At 36.7% G+C, this 26929-nt stretch overlaps 1 protein-coding gene across 4 annotated transcripts in view; it reads right to left on the minus strand.

Annotated features, from left to right (window-relative positions):
- Positions 1-26929, minus strand: part of DCLK2 (doublecortin like kinase 2) — an 83543-nt gene that overhangs the window by 11531 nt on the left and 45083 nt on the right. For 2 of the 4 annotated variants that reach the window (XR_008449659.1, XM_054065429.1), the window contains exons 5-11: positions 25710-25760; positions 22134-22228; positions 14287-14353; positions 13262-13370; positions 6773-6830; positions 2938-3057; positions 1099-1245 (exon numbers count right to left, since the gene is read on the minus strand). Coding sequence is in view for 2 of the 4 variants with exons in the window: in XM_054065429.1 (XP_053921404.1) it covers positions 1099-1245; positions 2938-3057; positions 6773-6830; positions 13262-13370; positions 14287-14353; positions 22134-22228; positions 25710-25760 (647 nt within the window). In the remaining 2 variants the exon portion in view is untranslated. The remainder of the gene's footprint in view (positions 1-1098; positions 1246-2937; positions 3058-6772; positions 6831-13261; positions 13371-14286; positions 14354-22133; positions 22229-25709; positions 25761-26929) is intronic. The other 2 variants (XR_008449660.1, XM_009568622.2) reach the window with 1 other exon arrangement.

Here is a 26929-nt window from a genome sequence, read left to right on the forward strand (position 1 = left end):
CCATTGATCGCCAGAGTGCAGCTAGAGCTGATGTTCAATAGAACTGTCTGCCAGTTATATAGGTCAGATCATGATATAGCCTCAAGCGGCTAAAGAGGTGGAAAGAAAATCCAATCCTAGAATGCTAAGAAGTTTTAAATATGTTAAGGAAAATATAATACTGTACTTACATTTGATTGGGACCTAGAGTTTAAAGTGGGATTGGCAGGTATGATCAGATTTTAATAACTTATTACATCTTTTACTAACTTATCATAAATCTGGTCAGTAAACACACTGGATATTTCATAGGCAAATATCTTCCCTAAGCTTAATCTAGGCAAGTTCAGCACAGGAGTGAGAAATTAGTGAAATAGACCGCGAAGTGTTTAGGTTTCTTTATAGACCAAAGTGCATCTTGCCAAATGCCCCATAAAGAATCTAGCACAACTTGTTTTTAGTAATTTTGCTGATGAAAGAAGCTAAATTTGAATAGACAGAGAAGTATTATATGACAGTTATAGCAAGAGTAAATAAAACCAGAACAGATCAACCACAGAAGAATTCATGGTAATTCTTGTCAACACATTTATTTTGTGTCTACTGAAAACAAAAGTAGTTAGTCCCCTAGGACAAAATAAATGCATGTACAGAGTTAATTCATGGTGAGAATACTGGTAAATCATTGGAAAGATGTTCCTATAGTGACAGATGTAGTTGTCAGAACACAATGAAAGAAAAAGAAAAAAATAATGCTTGAGATAACCATATGATCATTCAAAGAAATGGCACTCAGACCACCTTTTCTGCCACTTGCAAACTATAATGAATAATTCATTGGCATAGCTTTAAAATTCATTGTTTTCTGAGATAATAATCCTGCTTATCCAAATGGCAGCCAATCAAAATGTAAATAAAGATAGGTCTAAGGACAGGTTTGAGCACAGCTCACTTGGGCTACGGTGATTGCTATCTCATGGCAGAAGATTTATTTCCTACATACTTATTCTAAATTGATATTCCTGTTGTTCTCTGCTCAGCTCCTTGACATTTATAGACAAGCATTCGCATTAATGAGAATAAAGTAAGAGAAAATATAAGAAAATAAATGGGACATACCAGGAGATTTTCAGGCTTGATATCTCTGTGCACAATGCTGAGACCATGAAGGTATTTGAGTGCACTGGCTAGATTGTAGACCATTGCACTCCCATCTCGCTCTGTATATTTTGTAGAAGAAGTGATAGCGTCAAATAGATCTCCTCCCTAAAATAATGGAAAGATCATTATATGAAAAACAATTACGATGATGACATGGCATAAAACAGCTCTGTAAAATCTTCCTTTACAAAATGCCTGTTAAACAACTAAAAAAATTATTTTGCAGAAAGATGATCTTGTCATTAAGATACTAGACTGGGACTTGGGTTGCCTACGTTGATTCTCAACTGTAGACCAAGCTTCTGGAGTCTGAGCTTGGGCAAATTACAGCTCTTCTCTGTCTTGATTTGATTCTATTGATCTTGCTAGCTTTGATCACTCATTTATATTACCAACACATAACAGGCATACAGTTTCCCTTTCCTTCATCTTATAGTACCTTTACACCACAAAAAACAGCCCTGATTTTGAGTAAAGCCCATAATTATAGAAATTAGCCCAATAATAAAAAGCCTAATGTAACAAACTGCAAACTGGAATTTCTGTATATATTGCAGAAATATCAAATAAAAATAGATGAAGAGGACAAGCATGTTCATTTCCAACCTAAATGATCCTTTGATACACCAAAATGCAGAACCTACAGGTGATTTCTGAATGTGCCAGCTGTGCAGTCTCTGATTATGGCTACCCTGTTCCTCTTGGAATACATAACAACGTGTAAGCGAGTTACTGATGCAGCATCACCAGTCATTGCAACAAATTTTAGGTGGGTGTCTCCATGATGGTTACCCTGGATATATCTGTAGGAGTGATCTGTCTGAGCTGTGGGTGGCATTCCAAGCATTTCGATACACATGGAAAAGCAGCAGCAATTCAGGAAATACAGGCCAAGATAGTGGTGTATTAAAATATTAAAAATATACTGTTTTAAACCAGGAAAAGCCCCTACTATATAAAAATAACTCTAGAAAAGGAAGAGAAATGGGTAGGCTACAGAAATTATGAATTCAACAACTGCAGACTTCTTTTAGAGGTTTCCCAGGCTGGCAACCATTCTAGAGCAGACTATTAAATCTAACAATGTTTCAGACAGAAATAAAAAGGGATTATGACAATATATATTATTTGTATCCGACATGCCAATCAAGCCAGTGTGCGTTGTTGCTGTGTACGTACAGAATACATACAAGAGCGTATGGCTAAAATGTAATACAACTTGTGCGTTTGGTTCACAAGGTGACAGCAAAATGCAGGTTTTTGTTTTCTCTGTACATGAGCAAAAGTAGCATCTATTTTCTGGTGAACTGGAAATAAGGTGAATGAATGAATGTGAGGTGAGATTTTTTGAGTTTTAATTTTGCTAGACCATAACCACTGGTTTAAACTATTTGTTGTACCCACTGTTTATTATGATAAGTTCATCAAAGAGAGATATTCTTTAAAGCAAATGATTAAATAAAGATATTAGTGAAATAAATGCAAGCATTCTGTCAGTAAATGCATATCACTATTAACGCTCGCATATTGTAAACATGATATAAAAACGACTGTCCACCTCTTTCTAGACGGCACAGTGCAGAATTACCTCAAATCTCTGTAAATAGTCTAATTACAACTGAAGAAACAAATTCCTTTAATATAACTGACTGACAAGACTATTTACATGATTAAAAAAGCAGGTTGCCACTGAAATCTTATCTGATTATATCTCCCAAGATCTTAGTACCTCTAGATACTTCTCAGATCTTATATTAACACAAAGAAGATATTTTTAAAAAGTTTCCTTAGTCTTACCTTGACCAGCTCCATTACCAAATAGAGTTCTGTTGGAGTGTCCATTTCCTCTATAAGCATAATGATATTTGGGTGCTTCACTCGACGCAGAATAGACACTTCATTTTCAATCAGGTGTTCCTGTTCAGAAAAGAGGACGGAAGTTAGGCTGAATAGTCATGAAACTGTCAATTCACTTTTCTTTTAACCAGCTCACCTCTTGACCAGTGAGCACCTTTTCTACTGTTTAATTTATACAGTAGACTGTTATTGTCAGATGTTGGATTTTAACTTGTATTTTAGCCCAACTGTACTTCATCATTGACCAAATTCAATTTAACATGCAGTATTCCATGCGCGTAACCAATGGTGTGTATCTGGCAAAAGATGCCAGAACATGACAGCAATTTAGGAAGTGTGGACTATATTCTTATTGTGGGTATTATGAGGTGAAATTCAGTTCAGACCTCCCTTCCCCCCGCCTCTGAGCTGGATCACTGAAACCTGCCACCCCCATCAGTAGTTAACATGCATTTGATCCTCTCCAGCCTTCACCTCTCATTTAGCATAGGCTACTCAAGGACAGATTACCTAAGACTTATTTTCAAGAGCTTTATTTTTTTAAAAAGCTGTAGATTATACAAAGGAAGAATATTATAACTGCTTTCGTTACGGATTTAAGTTCATTTTACATGTATGTTCAGATTTACAATCTGCAAGATATGTAATAGCTCAGTTAGGTTGTTGTTGCTCCAACAGCTTAACATCACACAGATTGAGTTTAATTTCCCCTTCCCTATGTTTTTGAGGAAGTAATGGGTTTCAAGAACAAATTAGCTTCAGAATATTCTGTTTTCTAGAACATCTTAGCACTTGGTTAGCACAGAAGAGTGAAGCAAATTACATGCCCTTTTCACATGAAGAACGATTTCCACTTTCCTTTATAAATACTGGAATACAGATATTGTAATTAGGTTCACTGCAAAGTAAGTAACAATGCTTGCATAAAACACTAGTTTCCTTATGCTTTGCCCAATAACAAATACGTGTCCCTGGGCTTGGAACTTATTCATGTTTAATCCACTGATTAGTGGCAAGCAGTTCATGCATTTATTTGTGAGCAGAGCAGTAGAAGTAGATGTGATCCATTGTGCATAGGCAGTGACTGAAGATCTTACACTCTTTCGCCTTCTATTTCCAGGGTTATTTACGGATGCATTGTGTTTTTACCAAAGCTTTATGTGGCTAACTCAGAAATCACATGCCATGTGTGCATCTCATTTTGTGAGTATGGTGCGGCATATATTGGTTAAACAGTCACACCTTTGAAATTCAGTTTGAAAGAGCATCAATTGTCATTCTGAGCAAACATATGTCTGCTCCAAGCAAAGTGCTCTGGAGAAAAAAACCAAACAAACATGAAGCAATTTTATTAAACACAATGCTGAATCTAATCAACACACAAAAGTGAGGAGCTACAGCATACCAAGCGTTATGGATGGAAGCCTGTGAATTCAAAACTAGCATTAAAAGTCCAAGCAAAACCTAAAATTTTCATTATAGTTTTTTTTTACCTAAAGAACAGACAACATTCTAAATTTATTACATCTATTAATTACAACTAAGGCACAATAGTGTTACCTGTGCTTGCTTTGTTTCACTTGACTAAATTGTTAATTGCTTTAAATAAAGCTCATGCATAAGTAATGCTTATTTATAAAAATATTATTGTTTATTTAAAAACGCTCTAAAATGTTATTGAGCTACTGTTTTAAAACCTGCCCTCAAAATACTAATACCTAGTTAGTTAATTTCAAGCACCGCACTATTTTTGCTATATTTTGTCATGTAAAAAAGTAATAATTCTCAAACTTATAACGTTCTTCTGGGTAGTGCAATACAGCTTTCAGTCTACATTAATACAATTTATTTACAGAGAAATTATTGTATAATTAACATTAGTCAACTGGATTGAAGTTTTAGGACATCCAAGGTAAACTGCTAAAGAACAGTGAGCAACATAAAAGTCATGATAGGCATTTTTAAGGCAGAGATTATGTTGGCACATGAAACGGAGTGAGGAAGCACTAATCTGTAGCAAAATTTAATTTTCTTTGTTGGAATTCTTCCTGGACAGTTCTGCCACTGCTTTAAGAGGTATAACCATCTTCTTAACAACAGTTCTTTGCTTGTACGTACACATACATCTGCATCTAGTATACAGACACAAGTCCTTTCAAAGTAGACCCGTATGCATCCACAAGGTTGATTTTTTTTCATTTGTTTGTTTCAAAGCAGTGAGAACAATAAACAGAAAATATGTCTTAACTCTGCTGTATAAAATGGATTGCTTATCTCTAGACCATTCCAATTTATGATACTTAAGCAGATGACTCGGACAAGTAATAAAAAACATTTAAACTTGTAAGCTGTACACATTACCCCAAAATTTTCTTTTGCAGTGAAACACACTGGGTCACCCTTCCCACAGCCAAAGAAATGCCAACATTTTAATCTCAAAAAGGCAATTCTAGCAGTTTTTCCTGTGATTATACAATTTTAAGATTCCTTTCTAAGCTTTCTCTTATATAAACCTAGAGACTATGAGATAAAGTGATGGAGAGGTAGGAACACCCATCTCCCAGCACCTAATACACAATTTAAAATCTGCACAGATAAAACATTTCTGTTTGAGGACCTCTGCTTAAAGCAAGTCATCACAGCCCGTAACATGTTAGTGTACAGTAATACACAGCTCCTCACCATACAAAGAATGTCACATAGATTTGCTACATCTTCCTACAAGGTCACATTCAGCATTTGGAGCTCTGAATTAAACTTCAGAGCAGTCACTCTACGTATTTGACAAAAAGAGTAACTTTGAATTAAAAGCATCACTCGATCGTAAAGCTACCTCCAGAATAATTTCAGTGTAAATATAACGAAATAGGTATTTGCATCAAGAAGTCCATCTTGTCAGTCATCCTTGAGAAAATGGCATATTTCTTACTCTAAGAGACTTTAATACAGAATTTGTTTTCCAATTAATACTGTGCCCTCAGTGTTCTTTTAGCTAACACTGGACTATGATTCATTTGATTCCTAAGTTCCTCAAGAGCACTTTGTTTTTAAGGTACTGCAACGAAGTAAGAAGAGAAATATTTTATTTGTCCTTATCTATTCCAACACCTAGTCTAGATTCTTAGCTGCAGGTTGGGGGGGCTTTTTCTTCCATTTCTAAAAATCTCTGTACTTGGGAGGAAGGTGAAGAGGTCTGATGCTCTCAGAGATATTTGCTTCAATTATGTAACATGCTGTTCTGCTGGAGAGACAGTTTCGGACTTTTTTTTTTTGAGCTTGAAGAAAGCTTAAGGAACTTATTTGTTAAGAGATCTTTGTTACACAGGATGATGAAACTAATCAAACAGAAATAAATGGTTACAAAAATTTATTTCCAAATCCTTTATCTGCATTTTAAAAAAAAGAGGATGTAGAGCCATAAAAAGATAAAAAAAAGAGGCAGAGAGAGATAGGAATTATGTAAATACATTTATAGCTGCAAATTTCCTCTCTCAAATTTTGCAGATCAAAATCTTTCTAAATATATTTTGGACACCTACTAGCATTTCCTTTGTTAACCCAATAAAATGGATGACTGTTTGGTTTTTACTCTATTATCTAGTAGACTAACACTCACTACTTCTATTATTTGCTTCTTGGACACACTGTGATCCTGTTAAACAGATATACTGAAAATAGTCAGAAAACCTGAACACACCCACCATTTATGACTAATGAGCAGCTGCTAGTGCTGTTTCTCCTATTTCTCTTATACATGCTAATTGTTGTACGCTACCTTTCCACAGCATTTAGCCTTGTCTATGATCTTCAGTGCAAACTCCTTTCCTGTGGATCTAGCAATAGAAATATGAGAACCATTAATTAGAAACTGGTCAACAAATTATGGCTTTATCTATAAGCATATACATCATCATAACAGAATGCCTTGACCCATGGAGGTTGCTGACAGAAAATTCGCAGAACAGACTTGATTGTGCTTGTTTTCTCAGCAGCATTTGTGCCTGCTGTTTCCCTGACTACCACAACCTTACCACAAGCTCACTTTATGTATTAATCCCAGTCTCCATCTGCAATTCATTCTTCTGTGACCTGGCACAACTCTGCCACTTCTTTAATGCAACATGCAACATTTGTCTTGAGCCTTCCACATAGCTTTGTTCAGCTGGTAAGCTTTAAAGATATACATTTATGTGTAAGTGAGCAGAAGAAAGATTGATAACCTAGTAGAAAAATTCAATAATTTGAATTTGGGAGCTAAAACCCCATAGTTTATTAAAGACTAGTCTAAAATCCAGCAGAATTTATTAGGCACTAATGTTGATCTTTTTGTATTTCATTCTTTATTTTTTTAGTGTCTTCTATTGAATTCTATAGGACTCATCAAAAACCCCACAGCATTTGAGGGTGTTTATATACGAAGTAAAAAGGATTACTGTTTTCAGTAAAAACTCTCACTAAAAGGAGCTCTTGTTTGCCTTTCATCCCTTTAAGCAATTAAATTTCATCAAAAGGGGAAAAAAATGAGATCACAAATTAGTTATCCTTTTTTTTCCAAACAAAGAACTCATTACTACTTATATTAATGATGATTTAAAAATCACAGGAAAACGCCATAAGACCCTGTTGCTAGTATTGTTGTGGCAGTACCTACAGAATCCAGCGTGCATCAGAACACCACCAGCATGTATGCCAAAAACCACCAGAAGCATATACAAAAGCAGAAATCAGGCATGGTTTTAAACTTCCAGGTTAATTTTCAGTATACTTTTGGCATTACACGCAAATAGTCAAAATTAGTACCTTAAAGGAACTGAATTAATGTTTCACATTCAATTTATCCACTATCGAAAAAAACGCAGTAAAGAATATCTGCTCTGAAAGTGCAGCTGTATCTGCTAGGTTGTCATAGTTACAACCTGATCTGGTCTTTAGATACAAGTGTTATCTAAATGGCATCTGTGAAGTGCCATCCTCTTGTATTACAGACCTGATGTAAAATCTACCACGAATACAATGTGTAATTCAGAATCACAATTTTTGTGTTACACTAAATTAAGTGCATTATCTGAAAGCCTGCAAACAACTGATCAGCAAAACCCACTTAATAAACCTTTGGCAGTTATCCTGTAGATAAAGAGGAGTTAACATGCACAAAGCCAATTCATCAACCAACTTCAAATCCCTCTTGCAAATATCCTTTACGATAGCACCTGAGAAAAAATCCTGGATATCATCCACATAATTTGTGTGGTAACACCACTGCCTATCATACACGAGTCTGACAGGTTTCTGGTATTCTTCCGTCTAGCTGTCACTGTCCATCTGTTGACTCATGTGTTTATATACAGACATATAGGCACCCTTGACAAAAGAGACCATCTTATTCTTTTTGAAGAACAGCTGGTATAATCGGATCCTGGCTGCTCAACTAAGGTTCCTAAGCACAACGCTATTAGAAATTAAGTATAATAATTAATATGAATTAAAACACAAGAATTTATCATTGGCATTTCCTCTCTCATTGTTATTATTAATAAACTATTGCATGGTTTATATAAAATTAATTTAATAATGCTTCACTAAATATAAAGATTGGATCACATATAAAACTAGATTTTCAAGTTTAATTTTTCCTTTTAAAAGAAATAATTGGAAGGTTGTTTTTCTAGTCCAGTCCTCATTCCAAAAAAGCACAGATGTCATTTTGAAATCCAAGTGACTTAGCAACCCTTGCCCATTTTCAGTGGAACTTAAGTGATTTCTAAAATGCAAAATCACTATCCCTGAAAATAATTACGTTATTTTATACTTTTAATCTGCTATTGTTCACGAATGTTGTTCACTCTATAGATTAAAAGGATGTGTGGCCAGTTTCAGGGTGCATGGGAAAATACTATGAAACATAATTAATTTGGTGTCAGCACCCAAATTTGAGAATTTTAAACCATGGAAGAACCTTCAAGAGACAATGTATGACGGAGCCTAACAGGAACCACCTGATAGGATGCGGAAAATGCATCTTTTAGTGTAAGCTGGTGGGGCTGACTGAGAGAGCTGTAGGTAATCCAAGGGTTGGCACAGCATTGTCCCAGGGTAGCAAATGCTAAGTGGGAACATTTGCAATGCTCCTGCAAGGACAAAGGGCTCCAGGAGCATATCAGAAATGCTTGTACAATGACATATACAGTAAGAGAAACAAACAGGATGAACTGGAAGCGTTGCTCAGCTCTCAGGTCTATGATACAATTGGTATTAGTGAGACTTGTGGAATAAGCTCCACAATCGGAGTGCTAGGATGAAGGGCTACAGGCTGTTCAGGAGGGATAGGTAGGGCAGGAGAGGTGGAGGTGCTGCAATACATGTAATGGAGAACTTTGATTGTACAACCCTTATAGTTAGTGATGATGTGGTTGGGAGCTTTTGGGTGAGGATCAGGGGGACGGAAAACATAGGAGTTTTTGTAGTGGGCATCTACTACCAATCACCCAGCCATTATGCAAGCACTGATGAATTATTCTACAGGCAATTAGAAGAAATTTCTGGATCAGTAGCCCTTGTCTTCATGGGAGATTTCAACTTCCCAGACATCAACTGGGAATATCATACTGCTCTGATGAGCAGGTCTTGGAAATTCTTGAAATTTGATAACTTCTTGTCACCAGTACTCAGTAAGCCAACTAGACTTGCTATTTGTGAATAGAGCAGATTTGTTGGGGATGTTAAAGCTAGATGGCTGTCTTGGTCACAGTGAGCATAAAATGGTCGAGTCTAGAATTTTTGGCATAATGAGGAAAAAGGACAGCAGGGTTCCTATGCTGGGTTTCAAGACAGCAAAGTTAGAGCTATTCAGGGAGCTATTTAGCAGAATACACTGGTAATCTGCTTTTGAGGGCTTAGGAGTCCACAATCGCTTTAAGAATTGAAGAAGAAGAAAGGTCAGTCTCTAAGAACCACCTTTCAGAAACACAGGAGCAGACAATCCCACTGTGTCATAAGTCAAGCAGGGAAGATGACCCACTTGGCTGAAGAGAGAACTCCTCAAATAGCTCAAGAAGAAAAAGAAATTGTCTGGAAGCAAGGTCAGGCTTCATAGGAAGATTACAGAGACATGGTTTGTATACGCAGGCAGAAGACACAAAAGGCCAAAGCTCAATTAGACGTGAAACTGGCCAGTGTTGTTTCAGATAACAAGAAGCACTTTTTAAAGTATGTTAATAGCAAGAGGAGGTATAAAGAAAACATTGGACCAATGCTTGTTGAAGATGTTCATCTGACTAATAGGGATGAAGAAAAAGGAGAGATATTCAATGTGTTTTTTTGCCTCAGTCTTTAATAATCCTGAAAAACCTTGGGCTGCCTTGTCCTCCGAGTCATAGGACTACAAGCGTGGGAACAGTTACTTTCCATATATGGATTCAGAAATTGTACGGAACCAGCTGTATCAGCTAAATGTTCACAAGTCCAAGGGACCAAATGAGATTCATGTCAGAGTACAAAAGGAGCTAGTGGACATTCTGGCAGGACCCCTCTTCATTTTCTACCAGAGGTCTTAGGGATCTGGGGAAGTCCCTGCTGACTGGAAGCTGGCCAACGTTACTACCATTTACACAAAGGATGCGAACGAAGACACAGGGAGCTACACACTTCTCAGTCTAACCCAAATTCCTGGAAAAATTAAGGAGATTATACTGAGTAGTACTGAAACGCATTTAAAGAATAATGCAATTATCAGGCAGAGTCTACATGGGTTCGCAACAGGAAAGTCCTGTTTAACTAGTGTGATACCCCTCTGTGACAAGGTCACACACCTACTGGATAAAGGGAACGCAGCGGATGTAGTTGTTCTGGATTTTAATAAGGTTTTTGCTACTGTCCCTCACAGCATCCCTCTGGACAAGCTGTCCAGCTGTGGGATAAGCAGGTTCACAGTACACTGGATGAAGAAGTGACTGAAGGACAGAGCTGAAAGGGATGCAGTGAATGAGGATACATCTGGCTGGTGACCAGTCACCAGCAGTGTTTCTTACGGTTCGGTTCTAGGGCCAGTCCTGCTCAATGTATTTATCAACAATCTGGATGTAGGACTTGAACACACCATTAGCAAGTTTGCTGATAATACCAAACTAGGAGGTGCTGTTGACTTTCTTCAGGGACAAGAGGCCTTGCAGAAGGATCTAGACAGATTTGAGCATTGGGCTATGATTAATGGGATGAAATTTAACAAGTGAAAATGCCTGATTCTTCACTTAGGATGGAGTAACGCCAGGCACAAGCATAAATTGGAAGAGAAGTGCTTCGATAGCAGTCCTGCAGAAAGTGGCCTGGGTGTGCTGGTTAACAGCAGGGTATATTATCAGTCAGCATGTCAACATGAGTCAGCAGTGCCCTTGCAGCCAAGAGGGCAACCTGCTGGTGGTCAAACACTGGAACAGGCTTCCTAGAGAGGTGGTCAATGCCCCAAGCCTGTCAGTGTTTAAGAGGCATTTGGACAATGCACTTAATAACATGCTTTAACTTTTAGTAAGCCCTCAAGTGGTCAGGCAGTTGGACTAGATGGTCACTGTAGGTCCTTTCCAACTGTAATATTCTCCTCTCCTTCCCTCTTCTCCCTTCCCCTCCTCTCAACAGAAATCCAGTTGTAACTGAGCTGGCTATATTGCCTTCACATGGTTTCTGTAACAAATCTTCAGTGTTTGAAGCAGCAGGGATATGATAACACACTGATGTGGTAAGGCTTGTCAGGAACCAGAGTTTGATGGTAGAAATTGTTCAAAAGGAGAAAAAAATCCCAAGACCTTGATGCCTAGATGTTGACACTTATGAGATGCATTATCTTAAACATGTATATGCAATAGGAACAGGTTTTGAGCATTAATTGCAGCATACTCAGATCACATCTAGCCATTATTCCTTTCTCAGCATTGTACTCGGCTTGTATCTCTAGGGGCTGCTACCTCAGTCTTTATTCTTTACTCTACAAACCTTGCTTGCTTATATATCACTTCCTCAAAAGAAGTACTAAAGATAACAATTGTTATTTGCTGCCATAAACTGGAAAAGTGTATTAGACTTTGTGTTACATACCACCTCTCTATATTATTCTCAGTAATGGAGAGAAATAATCTAGATACAGGATGAATAAACAGTTTTCTTGAGAAAAAGGAGTAATGGCTACAGAAAATTATGGATTGTAAGATCCATTCACCTTTGTTTAAGTAGAGGGGGCCTCTACTGAGGCCAGGTTCAGCCTCAGTTCCTAACCCTTTTGATCCATGCATATGACTCTGCAAAGGCATCTATCTCTGCATCTATGGTCTGCTAAGACTGGAATGAGATTTTTACATTCATAAACTATCTTTCTTTTCATTTAAATACAACCAGGAGATGAGGATAAAATAAAATAAACTGTTTATGTAAATTCTATGGTTTTCACTGACATTTGCTGAATTTGCCCAGTATTTGCATCGTTGGAGATTCTTCACAATATTTAAGAGGCTGACACAGTTCTCAGTTTGATGAAGACAGCAGAAGGTGGTTCTAAAAACTACACTGAGAAAGTGACAGTCAAGTCATCTGTTATGTTTGCACTAGCAGCGAAGTGTGACTCAAAGCTCGCAGAAGAAGAACAATAACACATCACAGGTCTGTAAAGGTATCCTGTCTACCCCATGGGAAATCGGGCACAAGAACATTTCAAAGTCTGCGATATTGAAGGCTTGATTTTAAAACTCTTTAGCTGCTCACTGCACTAGAAGCGCTCACGCAGAAGAAGCAAGCACAAGGGAGTCAGTAGCAGAGGCTAATAGCCACCAGCTGCATGCCTTTAAGAATACTTTGCCCACAGCATGCAGAAAGCTGTGAGAAAGCAGTAGGAATACTACAGCAGGAGAATTGCTGAGGCAGAAGAGGGGTCTCTCAAAGACTGTGTAGCTGCCACATACAATTTTGTGCCATCCACAGTCTGTTCTGTGAGTGGATTCCTTGAAGGTCCATGGGGTTTCTTTAGATGCCTTCGTTAGGAAGTGATGATATGCCCTTTAGCTTTTGGGATAAAACACCATGTTCCTTGGCTGCCATCATATGCCTTTGCTGGAATAATACATAGGGTGCTCTGAGTGCTTTGCTATGTCTAGTTCTCCTGAAGTGTAGGCATATCTTTGGAACTCGTCTTTGCTTTCATCTCATCACATTATCTCTGACATTATACTAACACACAGGGCTTCATCCTTTAAAATAGCAGTACTGAAAAAGTGTCCTTGCTCACCGTTCTACGCACTCCTTTACCACAGCAAAATTGCCATCACCGATCACCTTCCCCACTTTATACTTCTCAAGAATGGTAGATGACCCTGAGGACTTGTTTCCATTCACACCTGCGGAAAAAGCAAGGTCAATAATGCAACCTGAAGTGTCAGCAGGATGTAGTATATTCCCAATGGGTTTCACAGATACACAACAGAAATGGAAAACAAAACTTAAAAGTAAGCTGTTTTCTTCACAGCTTATTCCTTTGTCTTTATCTCCAACACAAGAAAGAACAAGGTAAGATTAATCAGAGTTGTATGACCTTTTAATAAACAAATCAAATGTTACTATATTTTCACGTGCACATATTCTAAAAGTAAAGAATACAGTTAGAAGTCCTTAGTCCAAATAGTATCTGAACTCATACTTTTTTGAAGTATCATTTTGCATACTCAAAGCAAAAATGCAAACAAGATTAATCTACAAGGCATGTAGAAGAACCAAAATTTTTATCTGCTGAATTTCCTTAGCTGCTGCTGAAGCATCCAAAATGCAAATAAGTCTGACGGCTGCCTATTTCAGTGCTTTTAATTTAAAAAGTTGACTTAAAAATGAAATTAAAAAATAATAAAAAATAACATTGCACTAAAGATATAAAGAATGAAAGATTAATTGATGGACTACTGGTTTCACCTGGAGCACGGTGTACTACTTTGAGGAAGGCTCCACTTTCAATCAATCCAGCCACAAAGACATTTCTGTTGATCACGTTCAAAATTACTCAAATTCCTAATATTGACTATTGAAGATCAGGGTCCACTAATATGCTACCACTTGACAAAAAGAACATTTATTACATAGCTGTACTGCCTTGATGTAGAAAATCCAACAGCAATTCTCCCAAGATAAAGTTGTTGATAAGGTATCAAGCATCTCAGAACAAAAAATTATTTGATGTCATCAGAAATCATATGAAAGTGCTAAACCAACTGCCACCTAGAACACAATTTTTGCAAGTATCGTTAGCAAATAATGGTGTCCTACCTTCAGGACTGTGGAGCGATTCAGGTACACCATTCACACTCGAAGAAGATCCACCATGTGGAGGGATCTACAGAAGCACGTAAAAATGTATTATTTCTGATGATAAAGTAACCACAGAAGGAACCAGACAAAAAAACAACAGAGTTTAAAAAAACCCTGTACAGTCAGTTTGCTTTTCTACTCCCATCTTCTTTTATAGTCGCTTTTTCACAGTTCATCATCACTTACACCAATTTAAGATTCAGTCCTGATTAATAGGAATTGGATTTAGAGGATAGTAGTTGAACAGATTTCAGCAAACAGCAAAGAAAATTCTTTTCATCTGCACCAATTTCCATCTAAGCATTACAAAGCCAGTGTGTGTGGAGGCAACATTCCTTCCTCATTCTACACAACAAGATCAGTATGATACACTTTGCATACATTTTCAGGTAAGTCAGAAAGAACAATCTGTAGATGACTATTCAGTGGCTGAATACAGCAAGCATGTGCTCTCTTGCTGTAGCGTAACACATTTCTTCATCACTGCACTGTCTAAGGTTTCCCTAACTGAAGTCTGTCAATGTACGCTCTCTTTAGATTAGCATTAAGCATGCTAGGAAGGTAATGCAGAAATGCTTGCATGGACCTACTATTTTTAATTTAAAGAAAAGAATCTTGGCCTAGGTGGCTGCATATATCTACGATAGACAGATTTGCTTGGTAATCTAGTGGCCTATATTTTAGATTATTAAGGATATGAAGACTTACAACACCTATAAGCACTTTAAGTTAGACATCTGATATGCATCCAGACACAGGTCCAGTTTTACTAACTGTGACGCAGTGTAAAAAAACCAAATATCTAAATTATTTTGAAGGATGAAGAAAACTGCTTTTGCTACACTAAGAGCTTAATTGGTACTCAATCTGAATCTTCACAATTCTATTGAAAGTCATCCTGTCATACTGCCCAGGGACATAAACAACAGCCAATTATTTTCAAAAGGGGTGGAGGCATAGTATCGAATGCCATAAATCGTAAAACATACTGGATGCGTTCAATGCATCATTGTTTTATAAGCTCATCCATTACAGTTGAGTACAAGGATGCTTAATATTTTAGATCATTCCCCCTCCTCTACGTAACATTTCTTGTTGTTCTGTGAAGCTCCGTATCTTGTTCTCTTCATGGGCCATTATAGTAGTTCTCACCACTCACCACATAAAGGATTAAAATGCTTCTCTGCCTTAAGCTTAGTGTCTGTTGAAATGGCTTTGCATGACACCAGGAATGCAAATGCAGCATTTTCTGTTTTAGCCGACATTGTCTGGTTACACTGCTGAATATTTTAAATCATTAACACTATTGTCAATGAAAGAACCGTACTGACAGATAGGGATATTGTCTAAAAGCTCATGAAATGCTAATGAATGCTTGAGTTTCTAGTGACAGCTGAGCTGCCAAATCAGCTAAAGGTACAGTAACTGTAAGCTGTACAACTTCATTGTGCAGAGCCTCTAAAACAATGATATTTAGTAGCAGTTGGCATAGAAGTAGCATCAAATGTCAATCAGTCAGCTAATACTCTGCTCCTTACTAATAACTTAAAACCAGGCTATGTTAATTTGTCTTTCTGAGTTATCTATTTATTTAATAAGGATTAGGAACAAGGACATTTGGGTTAAATTACATTTGTGCAGAATCATGAGTCAGTCTCTTAACCAGTCACATTTTCTTCAAGCATGAAGCAGAGATAACAAAACAGATCACTGCAAAGTATTAGTCATAAGTCAAAAATATTAGTGATTTATTTTGGGGTTTCAGTGGGTGACAATACATCAGAATATCTAGCCCACATTCCCAATATCCTTCATCTTTGTAATCAGGTCAGAGCATGACTGGGCACATTCCTTCTTACCACAGTATTTACAAGAAGGAAGCAAACAGCAACAAAAAACAAAAAGCCAGAAGAAATGCAAAAAGGAAAAAAAAAATCTAATGCTGCTGTTGTGGTTGAGAAGCTAGATCAGAATCTGAAACAGCAAGCTTAACCTCAGTCTGCCACTAATTTGCCTCATGGCTCTAGACACGAGGCGGAACTCACACTATAACAGAGACTGCTTATAATTTAGGTGCTGTAAGTCTGTCTCTCAGTTCCTCAGCAGCACAAGCAGTCCAGTCTTTCCCTGCTGCGTCAGAGCACAGTAGAAATAAACTCTTAAGAGAGGTGCTTGACTAGCCAGAAAAGGTGGAGAGGAGTAGGAATTGACAATAAGTGACATTGAACAAAGTAATTTTTACTATTAAAGTAACTTTCTAATAATTATCTACCCAGTGACACAATATTTAGAATACCTTGTGATGTTGGTATCTCACCAGCTGCAGGTATTTTGAAGGTAAAATAAAGATTCTGGATGTACAAGTAGATTTGGATAGTTCACTAGCCATTCAAGAAGTAGCAAGAAGAGAAAAGACTGTATGTTGCTTCAATACCACACTAGTGAATAGCATCTACAATTACACCACTGATCATGTTTTGCAACAAATCCTCCTCCCATATTCTAGTACACACAGCACTACTGCTCTCTTGCAATACTGTTCCCCTTACATATGATAAATTCAGAGTGTGCAGGCCTTAAATCCACCCTCTCAAATACACATACAAGTTCGAGAAAATGTAGAGCTGAGGTGGAATTTAGAGCAGCAATGGCTATCCAACCCTATGTTTAAAACGATCGCCTCAGAATGCGGATGCTACTGGCTAAAAGCATCTTACACCACAGGCACTCCTATTGCATTTAAACTTTATTCAGTACAGAATATAACAATTATTGCTTTTATTTTCCTCAGGTTGTCTCCCTGCAGGTAATTTGTGTTTCAACAGCACATCCAGAGCCAAATGCACAATAAAACTTAGTTGTTAGAGACACTGAGAATACCTTGGCGAACACACAGGTCTCAAAACTAGTTGCTTATCATTTTACAGTTAATTAAAGATGCTGTAAAATGCTACAAAAAGGTACTGAGCTGAAACAAAACTCCCTGTTTTGTTTTCTTCCCATGATGAACTATTTTCTGTGGAATAACTATTTTTTCAATTTTAACCATTTTCACAAAAATATCTAAATGTTTCTCTAGATTTTCTATGATTTTATACAGACTGAATGTTACTTAAGTCACCAGGTTTATCATCGTGACGTGTGGTTTTGGGAGAAACACTCACATCTGACTGGTCATAACCATAAGCTTAGCATATCTAATTTAGTACCCAACACACCTATCCGTGCTCAACATCTTTACAGTATGTCTAAGATGCAATACATGCACTGCCTTCGGCTTCCAGCATTGGCATTGCTGCGGTAATCCTTCATCTGAAGTCTAAAATGAGACTATGAACTCTCATATCTTCAGAAAAACTCTTCAATATTCTCAAGCTTTCTCTGCCCTTACTAAAACAATCAAACTGGTGATGACTCTGACTGTAGACTACGACTATTTTAGTGAAATTGTGAATTAACTGTTTGCAGAAGTATTCTCTGAAATCTCAGGACACTTATTTATATCACTGTAATTCACCCTGAAAGGCTGCAGTAAGAAAGGGCTAAGAGATATTCCAAAACGTAAGTGAAGTGTTATTTATATAATCAGTATTTCTACTGAGATGTTGTTAGTATTTATTATTAAGATGCTTAATAGCAACATAATCTGTAAGACAGGAACTTCATATTTTTTAAGTGATATTTAAACATTGAGAGCAACCCAACTACACCGAGAAGCTACTTGTAACAATAAAATAGCCACTTAGAATGTAGTGATTTTACGACCATTAATTTCAGCATATATGGTATGGCATATATATATATATATATACAGTGTCATGCCTTTTGCTGTACTTCTCTGGAAATACTGAAGAATGACATAAAGGTTTACCCTTTTTCTAAAGAGATTTTGACTTGCATCACATTATGTAAAGCATTTAGTAAAACGATGACAATGGTGAGAAGACTCAGTACCTGAGAATAACTGAGTTTCTCTACCAGCACAAATTAGCCTGCTCTTTTTACTCACTTCATGAGCAAGAAAAGATGCTGAAAAGTAAAATCAACACAGATAACAGTTAAAGAATTCCTCTAAAACCTGCTGTTGCATCTGTGTCACTAGGTTGGATAACTGCATGTAAATATTCTTAACATGTAACTGCTAACAGAAACACGTGTACAAAACTGAAGAGATTATAGCTGTGATGAAGATAGGCACTAATCCTTCAAATCACTTAAGCACATGTTTAACTTTAAGTACATTAAGATCCTCACTGAAGTAAAATGAACTACTCTATAGCTTAAAGTCAAGCAACTACTTAAGTTATTTGTTGGATCAGGTTTTAATGCCCTTTCACTTTAGTCATTTGGTCAAAAAGTACTACTGAGACAAATTCAAATGCAACGTTATTTAGCATAATTGGGAATCTAAGAAAGATCTCAACTGTAAAGCTTCTTTATTTGTACAATTTTATTTTCTTTTTAAGGAGATGGCAAGACTTTACGGTACTTAATTTCGAGAGAAGACAATAAAGCACATGCAAGTAAGCATAAGGAAGTTGGGACACCACTTTCCAAAATCTCATATTGAATCAAGTTCTGGATGATTTTACGGTATGACGTGCGTTTCAGATGTACCGAAAGAGCTAAGAGTCAAAATATCTCCAACAGCATTGCATTTCTGGGTATCTGTAAATACACACTTAGAAGCAAAGTAAAAGGTTAAACGTTTAAATTGTCATCTGCCTACAGAACAGCGAAAGGATTCCTCTCAGTCACTTGTCCTGTGCCACCAAATGCACTATTACTATTATTTCTTAATCCATGCACTCACTTTAACCCTACAGGAAAGTTAATAGAAAAATAAGAAATAAAGCACACTTGCTCGAAAAACATGATCGTAGTCACTTACTTAATGCCTGCACTTGCTAACTTTTATATCTAAATTTTTACCTTGAAACAAAGTGAAAATGCTTTGTTACAGGCTAAAATTGTGATGTTTCACAACTTTATTAAAAATACATAGTAGCATGCAACTGGATGCACGATATCCATATTTGTCACTTAGTGGAATAAAGGCATTTATTCTGTGTTTATTATTCTGAAGCCATAGCGAAAATTCCTTACTTCAATATAATCCTGGACCCCAGTAAATTTTTTTTAAACATTTTGGCACGGTTGGGATATTTGATGGCAAACTGGCCTACTGTACATATTGAACAAGTTATAGCACAAGGATACTCTGGTTGCAAGAGCTAAAAAGTGCAGATGGAAAGCCCTTCTCTTTAAAGATACGCTGTTCACGAGCAGTGTTTCCTGCAAGGAGTTTTCTGTGCCTGAGCATACCACTTCTGCTTATAAAGTGTTGTGAAGCAGAGGGAATCCTTGGGGACTGAAGAGACTTCACTCTAAAGAGAAAGCGTCATTCAAAGAATATGAGGTAAGACTCAATGTCTGAGACAGAAAAAATTGCTATTGCAATCAGTATCTTTTGCAAGTTTACTGCCTTGACAACTAGCACTATCACTTAAGCTCTATGTTATTGTCATTCAAAAAGTTTAGCCAGATTCTAATCTATAGTCAAATATTTTATTTTGTTCTGGCTTTCCAAACAACAGTTTTTCAAGCACGGTTCCTGTGCAGCTACTCTGATGGTCTGCTCTCTACAGGAAATAGAAACAAAACCAGTATGACTGTCCCTTTTTCCTGCTGCCCCAATCTTACATAAAACCATTATTAAGTGTTGCTGTTTCATGCTCTACAAAAATAAACATATGATTCCTACACAACACATCTGCCAAAATATTGCATTTCCAAAGCCAGAAGACTCTGAAACATACTTCGTTCTTTCACCGTCTGCCATTGCATTTATATCTACATTTTCATTCATCTGTAGTCATGGCACTTTCTTTATAGAAGTCTACTCGTCTGTGCAGCAATGAAGCCTTACCAACAAAGAATTCTTCAACAGTAAGGAAAAGCAGTAATCTCAAAATAATAAAATTGGTCTCAGCTTTCCCTCTGTTTTCATCACCAGACTGGACAAGATCAATCCTACAAAAATAATAATAGATTTCTTCAAAGAATCTGGTTTTGCATAAAACCATGCCTCCCTGTTACTTACTGATTTTATAGTGAAACTTCATCAATCATTACTACTAGAAATTAATCAAGAAACAAGGGTCACTGCACAGTGCGCTTGATCCTTTTGGAATTTATCCTGAGATTCTCCAATAACTTTCCCCGTCTTTAGTCTCAGGAGCACAGCTGGGATCCTCTTGCTGAACAGATGCATTGTAATGAGATAAAACAAGGGCTACTCATTACTTCAGTAACATGTCAGGTCTGAGATGACTAATGTGTTTTTCTCTGGTCATATATGAATTATTTGACACGAAATCCATTAGTGTCCAGCATCAACTAAATTCCAAATTAAAAAGTACAACAGCCTCCTTCAGTAAAATAATTGACAGTGAAGGGGAAAGAGGACGTGTCCACTGTACTGAAAATTGCTTGTTACTATCAGAATTATCTCTGTCTTAATGGAGCTTTAATCAGCTAAAAGCAGACAGGACAGCGTGGGAGAAAAGCCCAACTATCTAGTTTCTAAACTTGAAATGTCACTAAAGAAAGACATAAGGGCCTTTGTCTCAAGTCTCAAGTCTGATGATTTTGGTGTCCTCTACTGTAAGTTCTATAGCAGTTGTCCAGACAAATTTTAAGGGACATGGTTCTAATGTCAGAACAACTACTGCTCTTGAAAATGTCTTATAGGGGAAAGGGCAGCCTATGTGGCTTTGGGCAAAAAGAAGCTATGGGATGGTACAGCTCAACAACACAGAGGCAGAGATCAACACTAAATTGCCTCAACGAACCACAAAACTAAAAATATATTAGAATTAAACAAATAAATCAAAACCTTTTCTCAGAATTATCACAGAAGCCTGGCAGAAAACAGCGCCATAATCCTTGCAAAACAGACAAAGACTTGGTAACAATTAGCATGTCAAAACCCAAATCAAAATAATATTCAAATCACGTTCTTTAGCCAGTCTCTTAATTAAGAAAACAGTTTTCCACAGAATTATGCAGCCTCTTCACAACTGTTGTGTTCACCAATGGGAGCTATTTACTTGATCAGAATAATCAGTGTGAATCATCCAGTGTGCTTTCAGAATAGCTGCAACTGATGATTTAATAAGAAAATTCTCCTTGAGACGAAAGCAGCACAAATGCAGCAGTAAGATGCTCAAATGTGCTCCAGACTGTTCCTTTTATTTTACTGAGTGAAAGGCACAGAGAAGCCTCTAAGAATTGTAAATGCTACCGATTTTTAAGTGGGAGAGGAATAGAATTCTCTTGGTGCAAGACAGAGAAAAATCTGTTAGACATCAGGCTGCTCTCAAAGGAAGCCCTCATATGCTTTTAGGCAGAAGACTGCATTAAGGGGTGAAGTTGTGTGCTATGGATGAAGAACAATGCTTCAGATGTAATTTTGGGCAATGCTACAAGACTACATTTGTATAGGCTGAGGGAACATAAATTACTTGAGAGATTTATACAGTCCAAGAAACAATGAAAAATTTGGAGGGCAAATCCGCACATTCAAGCCAGCATCACTCTGCGTTTCCTACACTGAGAGTTCCATCCTGCCAACTTAAGACAGAATACAAAAATGTCACTTCAAATCTCTTCGCCGGTTCAACTCAAAAATTATACTAGCAAGGTTACCCTCAGTTGTTTTTCTTTTTTTCTTCTTCAGCATCAGTGCAATGCATCTTTCAATGAATAAGGGAATTTAGGTATTTGATGGTTCTTGCACTTACCTTGAGTCCACGAAAACTGCCTGGGCTTGTTGGTGAAGAACTGGAGGACTTTGTAGATTTTGGGGTGGATAATTGACTGCTTGGGGTTCCATTAACTGTCCAAAGCAATAAAAGCAAACAAATAAAAGAACAGACGAATAAAAGTCAATAACCTTAACTTGCTTTTAAACATCACATATCTTTCTGACAAGTTATCACTCAAGTCTGCATAAAAAGACCAAAACAGACTCCTCAGTATTTAGGAATAAATTATATACTTGCATGTCACACAACTGTACTCATAAAACTCATGTGGTTAGATATGGGATCAAGAAGACACACAAATACAGCATTATCATTCTAGAAAGTAAAAAGGCCTAGTCTGTCCTTTGGCAGTGCAAGAGCTTTGATCAAATAATAGCCACAGGCTTTTAGAATTATATAATTTATTGTGATATTGGACAATAAAATATGGAGAGAGAAAGTGTTCAAAAAGACAGCTGACCCTCCATCTCTCCTTTTTGGATCAACGCCTTTCTTTCTAGGTTTCACAGAAAACAAGCTCATACAAGAAGTATGAGCTATTTGGATGACAACGAACTTAAGCAGTAGCTCAGAAAGATATTGATTCAATTATGCACACAGAATAGTACACTGTTCACCATACACAAATATGATGCAACAATATATGATGCAAGCCTATTTCCTCTCTAGCTGAAACTCATTTTTCCTAGGAGAGGTAAATATTAGGAAATAATTTAAGAACTAAAAAGGATTCATAGTTGGTTCATGATGAAGAATTACTTTTTCAGAAAAAAAGGTGGCAAATAGAAACTTAGCTTCAAAGTAAATAACAGTCACACCCACACATATTCTTTGTGCATTAAGAAGTCTGTCATGGGTTACAACTTCTTAACCAGCGCTACTGGATTTTTTTTAGAAGTGTCTATTAACTATGTATCCCAACATTCTCTTAGTGCTGAAGATGCCTTCCTAGCACTATTTTTAGTCCATCTGCCAGTAGACCAGGCCAACTGCAAAGCAACTTCTACAAATCTGGCTTTCACAAAAATCTCTCTCTCTGATGTGTGATATTAAGACATAACTAACTGACATTTAGCTATAGAATAAGTCCATCTTGAAGTCTGATAATTTGGATTTATGTTTCCAGATCTTTTATAGAATTAAGAGGTTTGTTTTTTCTGCTAAAAGAATTTAGTATGTTTTGGATATTTTTGTCTTGACTTTAACTGGGGTTGTCTGTAAGAACAACAGGTGAATTATTCAAGTGTTTTTCTTTAAGCTAAAAGTATTTAGGAATATAGGTTCCTCCTGCAGACCTTTTTTCAACACTTTCTTTTAGATAACCGCTTTGAAACCTGGTATATCAACACACCCTCATTTTATAAAGAATTTGAAAGTATGGCGAAGAAAAACTAATGAACGCTATCTCACTGTTCTCATACACAATTTGTTCTAGCCATTAAAAAAATACTGAGCTGTAAAGTTCATGATAAAAAATGAAATACTTGAGTAGAAGAATTTATTTCCAAATGACCAACTATTATGACAGGAGGGTAAAAACTTCTTTGGTCATAAATTCTTTTTATAGAGATCATAGAAAGGTCAGTATATCCTGAAAATGACTATTAAGGCCTACACTACATCCTTATCTGTCTCTAAGTCATAACCATCCTTTTAAGCATCAACAGAACCACTACACTGTACCCTGTACATGCAAAACTGGCTGGTTAACATATTCTTCTTTCTACATATTATAACATATTATTCTTCATAACAGTCTAAGGAAGAACATCCCAGCCTACACTGACAATACTCTTAACTCTTGCTTACGTCTTCCATCTGCTTGGTGTCCTGAGCCAGCGGTGTGACTAGATGATGTCCTAAGGTCACTTCTAACTTTTGTCCTTCTATGATTCTACACCATGTTGTGCATTCTGCTGAGGATCCCATTTAAAATTGTTGCCTGTAGATATAGCTTTACCAATGTCTTCCAAGATCCACTGCGTGAGAGTTGGTACATAATTTCAACAACAGCAAAAGCTGGGATTTGCCCTGTTCAGATGTAAAAATTCGACTTTTATAGGGGGTCAGCTTGTGCGGATTTGGCTGGGATAGAGTTGATTTTCCTCACAGTAGCTAGTATGGAGCCATGTTTTGTATTTGTGCTGGAATGGCATGTTAATTAAACAGGGACTTTTTTTTGCTGTTGCTGAGCCAAGCTTACACAGAGTCAAATCTTTTTCTGCTCCTCACACCGCCCCACCAATGAGCAGGCTAGGGGCACACAAAAAGCTGGGAGGGAACACAGCTGAGACAACTAACCCCAACTGACCAAAGGGATATTCTATACCATATAACATCACACCCAGCAATAAAACTAAGGGGAAGGTTGGTGGGAAGGCTGCTGCTGAGGGAACGACTGGGTGTTGGTGGTGAGCAATTGTTTAAATTCGCATCACTTCTCTTTCTTGAGCTTCATTTGTCTTTCTTTGTTATTGTCTTTTCCATTACAATTTATTATTCTTACTATTTTAGTTCAATTATTAAACTAGTCTCATCTTAAATTATTCTTATTAACCTACAACTTTCTCACTTTTACCCTTCTAATTCTCTTCCCCCATCCTGCTGCAGAATGATGAGTGAGAGAGCAGCTGTGTGGTGCTTGGGCACTGGCTGGGGTTAAACCACAACACCGCTACTTCAAACAGCAGTAACCTTTTTTCTTTACTAAAAAACCACACAAGTAATCTGTGTTCATTTCTGGCACAAACTTGACCTCTATTATTGACTTGCTGATTATTTCAGGTTTATAGAAAAACTTACCTTTCTTATCTAGCTTTTAAGTATAGGGTCTTTTGAGGTTTCTTTTGTCATTTATAGCAGCCTGAATACAGAGAAAAAAAAATCTTCTCCGTTGTTCTTTAAGTAGTATATATTAGACTACAAGTCTTTAGCATATTGGGATGTTGAAAACTGAAAAACCTATGAATATTTTTTAAATTGTTAGCTTCTAGTTTGGTCTAAAGTCTCAACTTATTTACTAATCAAAATGCATGTTGCTTGCTTTAGAGATAATTTCACTTTGACCTGAAGGTTTAAAAACGTTTTTTAGTGTTTTAGAACTTAGGCTGAAATAACAGAAGAGAAAAAAGGAAAGTAAGAATCTGCAAATAAAATGAAAAATGATGACACGTGTTTCTGCACTGATTTTTTCAGCAACTCTTACCTCTGTCTATTTGTACTGGCTGAAATTTTCTATCATAATATGTTTTAGAAAACACATCAAAATGTATTGCTCTTCAGAACACTTCTCTACTTGTAGTCAAATTATACCTTTACAAATTTAACTTTGACTCCATTAGCTGATGTCCAACAACTATAAAACATCATGTATATTATTTCACACAAATGATCTACTTCAACAAAAAACCTACACCCATTATATTTCTAATTCACTGAACGCGAAATATGTTTCCAGCTTGAAAATAATCACAAAAACAGTGAAAAGAATACACATAAATGGAAAGGGAGGAGACACACTAGTAATATACAGCCATAATAATAATGGCTCACCTGGGGATTTTGCTGAAGAATAAGCACTGGAGTAGTGGCCACCCCTCTTTACTGTACTCATATATTTGACACAAAGGAAACAGACATTGAGGAAAGAAGTTATTAAACAGCTCTATGAAAGGAAGAAGGGTAAATAAAGATAAGTAAAGACTACATAAAAAAAAGGCAAATAAACAGAAGGATAAATACCAGACCCTTTGAATAATTTTTTTCAAATGAACCTAACCAAAGGGGTGTCAAAGTAGAAATAAATAAGGAAATGACAACACTAATTTCTAAATACTTTTTATAGAATTCACTTTTGATAGATATCCCATGTGATTTCACGGGAGTTAAGAGGACTTCATAAAATGTAGATTAGTTGTGAAACTTGCCCTTCATACTATATTTTTCTTTTCTGCGATCCTTCTTTTTTCAATTCAGCCTTTAAACACAGATGATAAATATTTGAGTTTGAAAGAACCCAGAGACATAAAATTACTTTAACCAGCACCAATTAAGCAAGGCAAGTATTGGTATCAAAATGAGAATATGGAATATGTTGCAGTTTTGAATACAAGCACAGAGGCTTAAATGTATAGCTACATTCAAACCAGAACATTGTATATTTACATATCCAATGGTTCAATTTCAAGGCTACTTCTCCAGGTCTGAGGGGAAAAAAAATAATTGTTTTATTGTATTTAGAAATTAAATGCAAAGGTAACAAAGTAAAAACCTCAATTTTCTCTGTCCTATTTATTTGCATAAAAGACTCAATGGTTGGAACATATGGTGTTCAGCCAAACTGTTGGCAAAACCACAGTGTGAACCTTTCTTTGAAATTACAGGCAGCGGAAGAGGAAGAAGCAGAAGAAAATTCTTTGTTAATAGGCACCAACACTCCAGAACACCTGGTAAAATTGCTTGAAACTGTAATTTCTGATAATATTTGGCTTATATACAACAAACATTTCAAATTCAAAACACTTAAGGGTATACTATACTTCAATGAACATGAATTTAACCACATAACTATCCGGTAGATAATAATCTTCCAAAAAAATCAAGTGCCATGCTAAAAACATGTCCCAAGTGTACAATTAGCAAAAATTATTCTTATGTTCATAAATCGAAACTTTTTGTGCATGCTACAAACAACATTTCTTCTCAACATTCAAAAATAAATGCAAATTTTATTATAAATTAGCATTAGTATTCCTCTCTTGTGAGACCTCATC

Source organism: Cuculus canorus, chromosome 4 (genome assembly GCF_017976375.1).
Source record: "Cuculus canorus isolate bCucCan1 chromosome 4, bCucCan1.pri, whole genome shotgun sequence".
Lineage (NCBI taxonomy): Eukaryota > Metazoa > Chordata > Aves > Cuculiformes > Cuculidae > Cuculus > Cuculus canorus.